General features: G+C 36.3%; 1 protein-coding gene across 1 annotated transcript in view; it reads right to left on the reverse strand.

Moving 5' to 3' along the window:
• The window catches only part of KIF14 (kinesin family member 14), a 64,457-nt gene that overhangs the window by 21,609 nt on the left and 28,482 nt on the right, over positions 1-14,366 (reverse strand). Inside the window, exons 17-22 of the mRNA XM_012459565.2 lie at positions 11,230-11,377; positions 10,334-10,486; positions 7,410-7,536; positions 5,106-5,199; positions 4,206-4,335; positions 399-499 (exon numbers count right to left, since the gene is read on the reverse strand). Of these exons, the coding sequence (XP_012314988.2) occupies positions 399-499; positions 4,206-4,335; positions 5,106-5,199; positions 7,410-7,536; positions 10,334-10,486; positions 11,230-11,377 (753 nt within the window). The remainder of the gene's footprint in view (positions 1-398; positions 500-4,205; positions 4,336-5,105; positions 5,200-7,409; positions 7,537-10,333; positions 10,487-11,229; positions 11,378-14,366) is intronic.

The following is a 14,366-nucleotide window of genomic DNA, read 5'->3' on the forward strand; positions in this document are numbered from 1 at the left end:
TCACCATGATTTATTCTTTCATGGAGTTCATACTAACTTCACTGCATTTAAAATTCTGTAACTTAAAAGAAAATATCATAGAAGACGCCAAGTTCTTGATAAAGGGTAATTTAAAAGTAATAAATACTACTCATTTTTATGGAAAATTTAATTTATGCTACCCTAAGTTGCTCTTAAGGCTTATATGATGAAACAACCATATTTGGTTTATCTTATAACTGACTAATAAACCATTTAATGCCCTAAGTGCTGTAATGACCATTAACATACTATTCCTCTTATATTTCTGGGTTTTTTGTCCAGACATATCTACCATGACAACAGTTCTTTTAAAATAATACAATTTACACACACACACACACACAAAGCAAGAAAACCAGTAATAAAAATGTCTTTACCTCCTTCTAGAAAGTGAAGAAACTGCTGCATCTGTAATGTCGGGTTCCCATTCGTCTTCAGGATCACAAAAGACATATTCACCCCTGTTACTACCATTACTCTAAGAAAAATACAATATACAGTTTCAGTTAATTTGGGGAGAAAAATGCTTAGCAACTAAGAAAAAAAGATTAAATCCTTTGTTACATTTAAACCATAAAATTAGCAAGATTATATATTATCTGATAGGTCTAAAAAAATCATTCCTGATCAAATTAAAAATCAATCATATGATGATGGGGATGATATTAAAAGATATCTACTTTTAATAAAAACAATAGAAATCATTAAATAATTCAGGAATAATAAACTTGGAATTCATAAGAATAATAAAAACACAAACAATAGAATCCTCAGCAGAGACATAAAAGAATAACCTGACAAAATTAAGAGATAGTCACTTCCTGGTTGAATATATTGATCAGGATTATAATCTATATTTTATATATTTAAAGTAATAATAATTACAATTCTACCAAAATGCTACATAGAACTTGATTCGGAGACAGTATCATTAAACAGAAAAATGAGTTAAAACAATTGCAATGAATGGTTAAAAGCAAGACGTAAGTTAAACCTAGGGTAATTCAACAACTAGGTTTTAAAGTATGTATCAAGGCAAGCATAATCAAATGACCTCCATACTGCTTTTGTTGTTCTAAAAACACAAGCAATTCATATTAATTGTAGAAAATTTTGAAATTATTAATACATATAAACACAAAGAAAAAAATTAAAACCACTCATAAACCCATCATTTATACATAAATATTATCAATACTTTGGTATGATTCCTTTCAGCCTTTTTGGATTTTCTCTTATGAATATACCCTTGCGTTTCTGGAATAAACCCTACTTCTTGATGGTGTAAGATTCTCTTTTTTTCCTTTCGTAGAGACAAGGCTGGTATCAAACTCTTGGGCTCAAGTGATCCTCCCACCTCAGTCTCCCAAAGTGCTGGGATTAGAAGGCAGCCTTGACCTTCCAGGTTCAAGCAATCCTCTCACCTCAGCCTTCCAAGCAGTTAGGACTACAGGCACACACCACCACATCTGTGTAATTTTTAGAATTTTTGTAAAAGAGACAAGGTTGGCCAGGCATGCTGGCTCACATCTGTAATCCCAGCACTTTGAGAGGCCAAGGCAGGCAGATCAGCTGAGGTCAGAAGTTTGAGATCAGTGTGGCCAACATGGTGAAATGCCGACTCTACTAAAAATACAAACAGAAATTAGCTGGGCATGATGGTATGTGCTTGTAATCTCAGCTACTCAGGAGGCTGAGGAACAAGAATCGTTTGAACCTGGGAGGTGGAGGTTGCAGTGAGCCAAGATTGCACCACTGCACTCCAGCCTGGGTAACAGGGCAATACTCCATCTCAAAACAAACAGGCAAACTAACAAAAACTATGCTACCCAGACGGTCGTGAACTCCTGGGCTCAAGTGATCCTCTAGCTTCAGCCTCCCAAAGTGTTGGGATTACAGGCGTTAGCCACTATGCCCGGCCCTGTTAAAATTTCTTCTAGAATTTTTATAGCTGTGTTCATATTAAGATTGGTTGGTAGGCCAGGTGCAGTGGCTCATGCCTGTAATCCCAGCACTTTGGGAGGCCAAGGCAGGAGGATCAGGAGGTCCAGAGATCAAGACCAACCTGGCCAACATGGTGAAACCTCAACTATACTCAAAATACAAAAATTAGTTGGTTGTGATGGTGTGTGCCTGTAGTCCCAGCTACTTGGGATGCTGAGAGGAGAATCACTTGAACCTGGGAGGCGGAGGTTGCAGTGAACCAAGACTGCACCACTGCACTATAGCCTGGGCGACAGAGCAAGACTCTGTCTCAAAAAAAAAGATTGGTTGGTAATTTTCTTTTGAGTCATCATTTCAGTTTTTGTAGTTTTTGCTTGTTTTGTTTTTAATCAGTTATTCAAGCATAAGATAAACTGCGATACTTTATTGCTATGTTCTAGAATAGTTTAATCTAGAACAGTTTAAACAGAATAAGATTGACCTGTTCTTTGGCAATTTAAAAGAGCTTACTCCTAAGAGTGTCTGAGATTATCACCTCTCTTCCTATACTTTTATTTTTTTTTTTTTGAGGGCAGTCTGTTGACTAACATTTCAAATTACTGCATGGTTATTCACCTATCAAGTCAACTTTCATAATTTATCTTTTTTTAAAAAGTCTCTTCTTTGTAGGAAATTGTCAAATTTATTAGCATAAAGTTTTATAGGTAATATAATTTTTAAATGTTTTCTTTATGTTTACTTAAATGCCACTTCTCATTTCTGAAATCACATTTATATTTTCAAAGAATAAGAACTTATATTTATTAATTTCTAATTCATTAATTATGGCTTTTATCTTATAATGATAAAATGAATTTAATTGTTTTCCTTTGTTTTATTTTATTTTTATTTTCATTTTTCCATTAAACAATTCAAGTGTTAGGCTACAATTTGGCAGCATCCTCTAAGTTTTTCCATATAATACCTTCATTACTATAATGATCTAAGTAGTATATAGTTCAATATAGAGTCACATTATTTAAAGGTAGTATATTTGACAAGTAGTAGCAATGCAACAATTTAATATATGTTGCAACTCTTTTAGGGATAATTTTATGGACAATTAGATAATGACATAAACTTTAAATTCATACCACTCACAAAACACCATAATAAATTCCATGTGATTCGAAGATGTGAATTTTTTTTTTTTTAATTAAAAGAAAATGCAGGGGTTGTAAAATGTTGCAGTAAGATCTCTGGAATAATAGATGGATTCAAATTTACCAAATTAAAAATGCCTGCATAACAAAATGAAACCAAAAAAAGATGATATAATCAGGAAAAAAATATATATGATAAATATAAAGGCTTATCAAAATATGGAAATAACTTTTATAGCTATATTAGCTAATTTCCTACATTTCATTTAACAAAAAATTCAAAGGGCATGAACACATACTTAACCCATAAAGAAACAAGAGTCAAATCGCCAGATTTACTAGGTATTAAAATACAGGTTGGACACAATGGCTCATGCTTGTAATCTCGACACTTTGGGAGGCTGAGAGGACTGTTTGAAGCCAGGAGTTCAAGACTAGCCTGGGTAACATAGCAAGACTTTGTCTCTATTAAAACACGCACACACACACTGGTAAAATGCAAACTGGTAACATTGGTAAATGGCAGTATTTCTGGCAAGCAATTTGTTGGTGAGCATCCAAATGTATTCACATTTTTAGTTTCATTTTGGAAAATAAAAGATGGGAAAATAAGATATTTAAAACTAATATGTACAGAGATTTTTTAGTTGTGACTATAATAGGCAGTAGACAGTTGGAAGCACGCAAAGCACAGCAACAGAGAAATGTAAATATGCAAAAATGTATATTAGGCATAAGAAGATCATTTCAAATGATGTAATATGATTTATGTCTAACAAATTTCTTCTTTCCTTAACTTAAATGTAAAAAATTTAAAAATATACAATTATAACAATAGATTCAGCTATTAAATTTCTCTATTATACCTAGACTGTATTAAAACAACCCAATAAAACTCCATTTAAATGCAAAAGTAAATATATATAATTGTTAATACTGGTTGGTTTAAGGAATTGACAGACTGCCTTTTATTTTCCAAATTTCTATATGGAGACTATGTCACTTTTACATATATTTTTTTTCACCAAAAGCAGATACTTGAACTTTTATACCTTTTTATTTTAAAAAGTTTATAGAGATTTTAATAATATTCCAAACCTCATAAAGTTCTTTCATTGCTGCAAGTTTAGATTCAAACTTTTCCAGACTCCAGAATGTTGAGATTCCTAGTTTTAGGTTACGAACCCGAATAGAAGTGTCAGAACTACTTTTATCTGACGCATCATGTCTGAAAGAAAAACAAACAAAAAAAGATTATCCTGAAACATACACATCCATTTATACTAAGAGTTTTCTAAAGTAGAATAATTTCCCTAAAAATTGTGTCCACTGATGAAGTCTTTCCACAGTTAAGTATTTTTATTATAGTACTAATCATATAAGTATATACCATATAAAAAAACATAAAATTCTTTTAAAATAAAAAATTCTAATAAGGTATATTCCTTTTGAACAGTGGAATACTGATAAACTTTTTTTTTTTTTGAGATGGAGTCTTGCACTGTTGCCCAGGCTAGAGTGCAATGGCGCTCTCGGCTCACTACAACCTCCGCCTCCTGGGTTCAAGTGATTCTCCTGCCTCAGCCTAACTTTTCAGCTCAAAAGAAAATGAGCAAATTCCTAAAACAACTAAAATTATTCTATTTATAAATAACTAGTATATTAATTGTTGAAATCTCTCTTACTCCAGAATGAGCTCTGAAAGGAGAGTCTAAGCTTCACTGGGGATTCTGATACCAGTTCTTTCCTACAGCTGTAGAATGGACTTTAGAGAAACCAAATGATACAAAGGCCAACTTGTTTAAAACATTTATAATCGGGATAATTAATTACTCACCTGCCAAAAACATAGTAAGTTTTCAATTTGCTGCTAATAGCATTGGCTTCCTGAATCATCATTGAGAGTTTCTACAGTTGTAGAATGGGCTTTAGAGAAACTAAATGATATAAAGGCCAACTTGTTGAAAACATTTATAATCAGGATAATTAATTACTCACCTGCCAAAAACATAATATGTTTTCAATTTGCTGCTAATAGCATTGGCTTCCTGAATCATCATTGAGAGTTTCATAGAGCTCCAAGTTGTCTGTACTAATAAAAAGCACATAGAAAAGATTCAAAATACATACATGGGCACTAACAATTAGGCAAAACAATTTCTAAAAAAACAAATTTCTGATTTTAAATGAATGGTTTTAACTCTGTGTTGCAAAAGGATAAGTGATATTTGAGTAATTAGGTGAAATAAAACATTCTTCCTATAAAATGAGGTCTTTTGCCTGTGGAAAGATGTAAGAAAATTAGTTGATATAAAAAAGATAAGTCAAAGACAATTATATTCTTTCTAATATCTACAAATTTTTTTTTTCTAATGTCTTTTTTCTTTCTCATTTCTAAATTCTTTCAAGTATTGGGTATTCTATAGCCTTACTTATATAGAATCACATCCTTTTGTATTTTGCCTAAAAATTAAATACACACACACACACACACACACACATACACAGACATATATATGTCAGAACATTAAAGTAAAACAGGAAAATAATTTGGTGCACAATTTCACTTTCCTTTTTTTTTTTTTTTTGAGACAGGGTCTCACTCTGTCGCCCAGGCTGTAGTGCAGTGGCTCGATCACAGCTCACTGCAGCCTCGACCTCCCCAGGGTCAAGTGATCCTCCCATCTCAGCCTTCCAAGGAGCTGGGACTACAGGTGCATGCTACCACACCCAGCTAACATTTTTATATTTTGTAGAGATGGGGTTTCACTGGTCTTGAACTCCTGGGCTCAAGCAATCTGCCTGCCTCAGCCTTCCAAAGTGCTAGGATTACAGGCACAAGCCACTACACCCAGCTCCTAATTTGAATTTAAGATTCTGACTGGGCGCAGTGGCTCATGTCTATAATCTCAACATTTTGGGAGGTTGAGGCAGGAGGATCACTTGAAGGCCAGAAGTTCAAGGCCTTCAACTTAGCAACACCCTATCTCTATAAAATAAAATAAAATAGGCAGGGAGGTGGCATGTATTCAACATAGTACTGGAAGTTCCAACAAAACCAGTTGGGCAAGAAAAAGAGATAAAAGGTATCCAAACTGAGAAGGAAGAAGTAAAATTGTTTGTTTACAGATTACATGATCTTACATGTAGAAAACTCTAATAACACTACCAAAAGTGAAATAAGCCAGACATAGAAAGATAAATACTATATGATCTCACTTACACGTGGAATCTAAAAATGTTGTACTCATAGGCACAGAGAGTAGAATGATGGTTACCAGGAAATACAGGACAGGAGAATGGGAAGATGTCAGTCAAAGGGTACAAAGTTTCAGTTATGCAGGATGAATACACTCTGGAGGTCTAACATACAGAAAATTGCCTATAATTAATAATACTATATTGTATACTTGAAATAAGAGAGTATATCCTAAGTGTCCTCATGACAAAAAAAAAAAAAAATAGGTGAAGTGATAAATATGTTACTAGCTTGATTTTGGTAATCATTTGCAATGTATTAAAAACATCATGTTGTACTCCTTAAATACACATAATTTTTATTTGTTAATTATACCTCAGTAAAGCTAGAAAAAAATTATCTCTTAAGAAAAAAATGTCTAAGTGAAAAAAACACAAAGTGCTCCATGATTAAGCACAACTATTAACAGACATAAAAACAAGGATTAAGAATTAGAATAAGATGTTTTTTAAAAAGACATGCTGCACATTGAAATTTTGCTTACTATTTGCTCAGTTGCAGTACTATTAAGAAATTGGCAGACTGGGTGGCTTATAAACAACAGAAATTTATTGCTCACAGTTCAGGAGGCTGGAAGTCTGAGATCAAGGTTCCAGCCTCAGTCAGGTTCAGGTGAGGGCCCTGTTCTGGGTTGCAGACTACCGTCTTCATGCTCTGTCCTCACTTGGTGGAAGAGGTGAGGGAACACTCTGTGATTTCTTTTATAGGGGCACTAATTCTATAAGGGTTCCACCCTCACGATTTACTCACCTACCAAAGCCCCCAACTTCCTAACACCACTGCCTTGGAGGTGATAAATTCAACATATAAATTTTGGGGGGACACAAACATTCAGTCTAAAGCATTGATATAATAAATATTCCAAAAACTGAATATTCAAAAACAACTACTCATACAAATGTATTTAGATCCAGAAAAGTTAAAAACTAGAATAAAATAGTTTGAATATATAAAGGCAACTAATGCTAACATTTTAGTAATTATTTACATATAAAAACATGCATAATTTTAGAAAATATTTACTAAAATCAGCATACACTCACTTGTAAAAGTTTTATCCCTATTACTCCGATTCTGCTGTAGAATTTGTACTTCTTTAGCAATTTTTTGCTTTTCAGTTTCTAAAGCTTCCAGAATTCTTGCATGGCGGATGCTATGGTCTTCTAAAGCCTAATTGATATTCATTCATACAGACCCCCGCGTGAGAATATGCAAAGAGAGAAATTATAACACCATATTGAGATGATGGACATGTTAATTTGCTTCACTATAGTAACCATTTTACTATTTATATATCTCATAACATTGTATAACTTAAATATACACAATAAAGCCTATTTTAGAAAACACCAGATTGATAATAATAACACACTATAGCAAACCTCATTTTATAGTACACGTTTTATTAAGCCTATATAGTTAACATGGTTTTTTGGGTTTTGCTTTTTGGCTTTTGAGATGGAGCTTTGCTCTTGTTGCCCAGGCTGGAGTGCAGTGGCACCATCTCAGCTCACCGCAACCTCCGCTTCCCGAATTCAAGCAATTCTCCTGCCTCAGCCTCCCGAGAAGCTGAAATTACAGGCACAAGTCACCACGCCCGGCTAATTTTGTATTTTTAGTAGAAATGGGGTTTCTCCGTGTTGGTCAGGTTGGTCTCAAACTCCCAACCTCAGGTGACCTGCCTGCCTCGGCCTCCCAAACTGTTGGAATTACAGGCGTGAACCACCGTGCCCAGCCTAGTTAACATGTTTTATGTGTTTTATTAAACACAATAAGCTTTTAAAAATTATTTATAAAATTTCCTTATAATTTTTCCCCACAACAATATCATTAGAGATTTTTGATGACATAAATTAATCTTTTTTCTTCTCATTGATAGAAGTTAAAAAAAACTAGGAAAAAAAAAGAAAACGAGTCATTATATCAAAAAGACTCCTGCATGTATATGCTTATCACAGCACAATTCACAATTGCAAAGATACAGAATCAACCTAAGTGTCCATCAACCAATGAGTGGATAAAGAAAATGTGATACACACACACACACACACACACACACACACACACCATGGAATTCTACCCAACCATAAAAGAATGAAATTTTTGCAATAACTTGAATAGAACTGGAGGCAATAATTCTAAGTGAAGTAACTTAGGAATTGAAAACCAAATATCACATGTCCTCACTTATAAGTGAGACCTAAGCTGTGGGTATGCAAAGGCATATAGAGTGGTATAAAGCAGCAGTCCCCAACCTTTCTGGCACCAGGGACTGGTTTGGTGGAAGACAATGTTTCCACGGACAGTGGGGCAGGGGTTGGTTTCAGGATGAAACGCTTCTAGCTCAGATCATCAGGTATTAGGTTCTCATAAGGAGCGTGTAACCTAAATTGTGAAGTGTGTGCAGTTCACAATAGGGTTTGCCCTCCTATAAGAATGTGACGCTGCCATTGATCTGACAGGAGGCAGAGCTCAGATAGTAATGCTTGCTTGCCTGCTGCTGACCTCCTGCTGTGCGGCCTGGTTCCCAACAGGTCACAGACTGTGTGGCCCAAGGGGTTGGGGACCCCTGATACAATGGACACTGAAGACTCAGAAAGAGGAAGGGTGGGAGGGGGCAAGGAATGAAAAACTATCTATTGGGTACAATGTACACTACTCAGGTAACAGGTGCACTAAAATCCTAGACTTCACCACTATACAATTCATCCACGTAACCAAAAACCATTTGTACTCCTAAAGCTATTGAAATAAAAAATTAAAAATAAGAAAACCCAACAAAGCAGGAAAAAAAGAAGAAAGGACAAACTGTTTTAAAAAGAAAAAAAAGGCCATACCCAAGAACATTTGTTGACTAAATAATTTAAATTTAAAAGACACAAGAAATCTAGTTTAGCACAAATAAGTATTATAAGCCCAGTAATAATAATTGTTGTTCAAGTCCCCTAAAACTCTCTGAGGTGGTTCACTAGCCACTTTGTGTCCAGGAGTTGACTAGCAGATGTATAATAACTGTATTATGGTACCCATACTTTGCAATTATTAGGAGTATTTTCTTCCACCCTAACTCCCACCTTAGTTTCCTCGACCCCACAAACTTGGAAAAAAAAAGAAGTAAAATTGCCATTTGAGAGAGTAAAACCTAAAGATTAAGATATAAGGAATCAAAACAGTGGCTTGCAAACTTTAGTGTTCATCAGAATATCCCACAGGGCTTCTTAAAATAGGTTCTGTGCCCCACTCCCAGTTTCTGCTGAAGTTCTGGAGTGGGGCCTAAAAATCTGCATTTCTTACATGTTCCCAAGGTAATGTTGAAGTTGCTGGTCTAGGGACCACACTTCAAGAACCACTCATAGAAAGAATGACCAAAAATGTTGACAGTAAGGTGCCTGAAGGTATTAACATGCTGGTTTTATCCCTTAGGCTTGTGAAATTGATTAGTGTGAGGTGGCCTGTGTGTGAGAGATGCCTCTGTCCTCAAAGACACAGCAGGTGCCTGAGCTCATAAGACTGAGGTAACAAACGCCATACTGTGAGTTCTTCTAGGAAACAGCCTGCTTGCTGCTCTTTCCACAAGCAGATGTTTCATTGTGACATCAAGATGTGACCCAGCGTAGGAGCTGTGCCTTTCTTCCTTCCTCTATGTGCCCTAGTACTATTTCACTTATTCAAACTACTTGGCATGACTGATGACCAGATAGTTGTAGATGCGTAAAAAGAGAAAACTGGAGTGGAACTAGCTGGAGATAACAAGTCTGTCTCTTTCAAAATCTCTATGTGATATGTGTGAGCAGATCTGTGAGCAGCACCAGGATATAAGGCAAGAAGAACTTTTCTCATCTACACATCTACAAACCCCGATTTGGCTCTCTTCTGTCAACATACTATAAGCAAATTCTTTTAGGAAAAAAAAAAACAAACCTGCTTTTTCTCAGAATAGAGCAAACTGGCTATACAATGAAATCACCTGTTTTGTAGCCAAAGTCTCCATTTCTAATCGCTTTTTGTTGAAATATATTTCCTGTTCAAGATGCTGCTTTGCCTTTTCTAATTCCTCAATTTTGTGATTAGACTTCTGGTTATTTATTTCCTGTATTTTTTTCCTTTGAGACTCTTCTCTCTTTAAAGAACAATAATAAAAAATAACTCAGGCAAAAATGGTAACAAAAAAGTATAAAAATCCCTTTCTCTAATCAATGTACAACAACTCACTAATAGAAAAGCTGCCCTATTAGAGCTTCTCTACTTCATTCAGGTTAACTAAAAATAAATATCACTAATCAAACTTTTTAGAGTATTCTCTAAAATGGGCTTCTGGGAATACACAATTTCCAATAAACCATGGAGACAGCCATGACTCAAGTGGCTAGAAGACAGAAGTTTCTCTGTTTGTTTTTCTTCTTCTTCCAGTAGCCATTGTCTACTATCACTTTTCTTTTTTTTGAGACAGGGTCTTACTCTGTCAAGGCTCACTGCAGCCTTGACTACCCTGGGCTAGATGATCCTCCTATCTCAGCCTCCAGAATAGCTGGGACTACAGGTGCTTGCTACCACGTCCAGCTATTGTTTTAAACTTTTTGGAGAGTCCAGTCTCCCTACATTGCCCCTAGCTGGTCTTGAACTCCTGGGCTCAAGTGATCTGCTGCCTCAGGCTCCTAAAGTGCTGGGATCACAGCATGAGTCACCATGCCCAGCAGCCCCGACTTATTTCTTAAAGTAAAAATAAAGAAGACGAAGATTCACTGTAGCTTTGAGTCACTAATCTCTGATCTCCCCCAGTTCCCTTACAGGGACATAATCAACTTTACAGGCAGCACATCATTTGGGGTACGCTGTCAGAAAAAAAAAAAATCTGCCTTTTACCAGTTCTGCTTCCAATGCTTTTATTTTGCTCTCATATGCAGCTTTTTGAGAAGAAAGCTCTTGCTGAGCCATTTCTTTTGCAATCTGGATTCCTTGCATCATTTCTTCCTTGGCCTTCAACTGCGCCTCTTTTATTTCTGCTTCGAGTCTACAATGTAGCAAGATGTTTACAGGGTACATGTTAAGAATTCTTTTTTTTTTTTTTTTTTTTTTTTTTAGCAAGTCACAGAGCAGAGCATATGTTATGGTGCTTTTTATGTAATAAAGGAGGGGAAATATGAATATATAGATTTAGTCTTTCCCCCCCAAAAGAAACATAGCAAGAATAACTTAGCAACTAATGAAATGATTTTTTTTTTTTTTAAGAGAAAGAGAGAGAGAGAATAGGAAGGAGGAAAAAGGAAGAGAAAGAGAGAGAGAGAATGGGGAGGAGGGAGAAGGAAAAGAAAGAGGGAGAGAGAATGGGAGTATTGCTTTCTTGCCCAGGCTAGAATGCAATTTAGTAATGGGTATTGAAAACCTCTTTTATACTGATAATTATACTTAATGATGTAGTCAGGAAGGAATAACGGAAGAAGATAACAAACAAACAGCCAACCAATATTTCATTTAAACCTATGAAATGCTATGCGATTACTGAGGAGTGATTTACTTCCAATTATATAGTCCCCTTTGGAATAGGTGTGAGGTGGTAATGTATGTTTTGTGTATTTGAAGTGGAGAGTTCTATAAATGTTTATTAAGTTTAGTTGTTCTAGGTCTGAGTTCAAGTCCTGGATGTCCTTGTTAATTTTCTGTCTCGTTGATCTATAGAATCGTTAGCTCTTCTTGTTGCATTGATCCTTTTGCCATTATGTAATGTCATTCCTCGCCTCTTTTGATCTTTGTTGCTTTAAAGTCTACTTTATCAGAGGCGAGAATTGCATCTCCTGCTTTTTGTTTATTAGTTTATTTTTACTCTCTGTTTGATTGGTAAATCTTCCTCCTTCTCTCTGAGTCTTTATGTATTGTTGCATGTAAGATGGGCCCGGATGCAGCATACCGATGGGTTTTGGCTTTTTATCCAATTAAAATATATATAAGTTTAATACCGGCGTTTGATGCTAGCTGGCTGTTTTGCCCATTAGTTGATGTAAATTTTTTATTGTGTTAAAGTTCTTTGCTTTTTGATATATTTTTGGAAAGGCTGATATTGGTTGTTCCTTTATATGTATAGTGCTTCTTTCAGAAGCTCTTGTAAAGCAGGCCTGGTGGTGGTGAACTCTCTAAGTACTTGTTTGTTCGCAAAAGATTTAATTTTTCCTTCGTTCATAAAGCTTAGTTTGGCTGGATAGGAAATTCTGGGTTGAAAGTTCTTTTCTTTAAGGATGTTAAATATTGGTCCCCACTCTCTTCTGGCTTGCAGGGTTTCTGCTGAGAGATCTGCTGTAAGTCTGATAGGTTTCCCTTTATGGGTAACCTGACCTTTCTCTCTGGCTGCCCTTAGTATTTTCTCCTTCATTTCAACCCTAATAAATCTGGCGATTATGTGCCTTGGGGTTGGTCTTCTTGAAGAATATCTTTGTGGTGTTCTCTGTATTACCTGGAGTTGAATATTACCCTGCCTTGCCAGGTTGGGAAAATTTTCCTGAATGATATCCTGAAGAGTATTTTCCAACTTGGATTCATTCTCTTCATCACATTCAGGTACACCTATCAAACGTAAATTAGGTCTTTTCACATAGTCCCATATTTCCTGGAGACTTTGCTCATTCCTTTTCATCCTTTTTTCTGCATTCTTGTCTTCTCGTTTCATTTCACTGAGCTGGTCCTCGACTTCTGATATCCTTCCTTCTGCTTGATCAATTCGACTGTTTAAACTTGTGCATGCTTCGCGAAGTTCTCGTGTTGTGTTTTTCAGCTCCATCAATTCACTTATATTCTTCTCTAAATTGTCCATTCTCGTTAACATTTCGTCAAACCTTTTTTCAAGGTTCTTAGTTTCTTTGCATTGGGTTAGAACAAGTTCTTTTAATTCACAGAAGTTTCTTATCACCCACGTTTTGAAGCCTGCTTCTGTTATTGGAACACACGTGTAATCTATTAAGCCTTGTTCCGTTACTGATGAGGAATTGCAATCCCCTGTAGAGGGAGAGGCATTCTGGTTTTGCGTATTCTCTACCTTTTTACGCTGGTTTCTTCCCTTCATTATATATTTGTCCGTCTGTCGTCTTTATAATTACCGACTTTCTAACTGGGTCTCTGACGTCCAACTTGTTGATTCCCTGTGCCGAAATCTGAGCAATCCACTGAGCCGGCCAAAACAGCGGTGTTAAGATTGATGGTGCTTTTCTGCCCGGGAATCTCCGGACTCTGCACCAAGAACTGGCGTGCTAAGGCACCAGCAAAACCGCCACGCCGGCCACAAGAGTCGCCCTGGCGACCCGTGGAGCTCCTCCACTGGGAATCTCCTGGTCCGTGAGCAACTAATATTCGTCTGAAAGTGTGGCGTCCTCTCGTTCTTTGCGCTTTCACTGGGAGGTACGTGCCCGAGCTGCTAATCATCAGCCATCTTGGATCTCTCTCCAAGAATTCTTTATATATCATGATGTGGGGGGGAAACCCCGCAAGTGCCATGGCAAGGGTCTGAAGCCTGAGCCTGTTCCCATGTAAATATTGATTTAGAAAATAATTAGAAATATAGGCACATAGTTATTCCTTTATATAATCATATAAAATCTTAAAGTTACTCACTTATAATCATAAAGATATATACTCAATATAACCTTTAATTTTACTGATGATTACTGGGTTATGAAGCATGGAACTGAGGTGACATTGTGAACAAAGTGATCCTAAAGCAAGCTGCTCTAAGTTCTCTGTCATGCCCACATAAGGACTGCTGGAGGGCGCCTCGGCTGTGGCACAGCACCAGTGCTGGGAAAGCGCCGCTGTTTAGTCAGCTAGGGAAGGAGATGTCCAAAATGGCCAAGACATGTCCAAAATGGCCAAGACATCTCCTTCCTAGGGAAGTTTAAAGAAAACTCCACTTCTCTAAGCTCTTGTGGTAAGGCTTGATGGTGGTCAGGTAGGCCCACAGATGACCGGGGGCTTAACTGTCTCTATGTGATGCTGTGCTTCAGTGGTCACATTCCATG

Source organism: Aotus nancymaae, unplaced genomic scaffold (genome assembly GCF_030222135.1).
Source record: "Aotus nancymaae isolate 86718 unplaced genomic scaffold, 86718_ANA_hifiasm-v0.15.2.pri h1tg000039l, whole genome shotgun sequence".
In the NCBI taxonomy this organism is placed as follows: Eukaryota; Metazoa; Chordata; class Mammalia; order Primates; family Aotidae; genus Aotus; species Aotus nancymaae.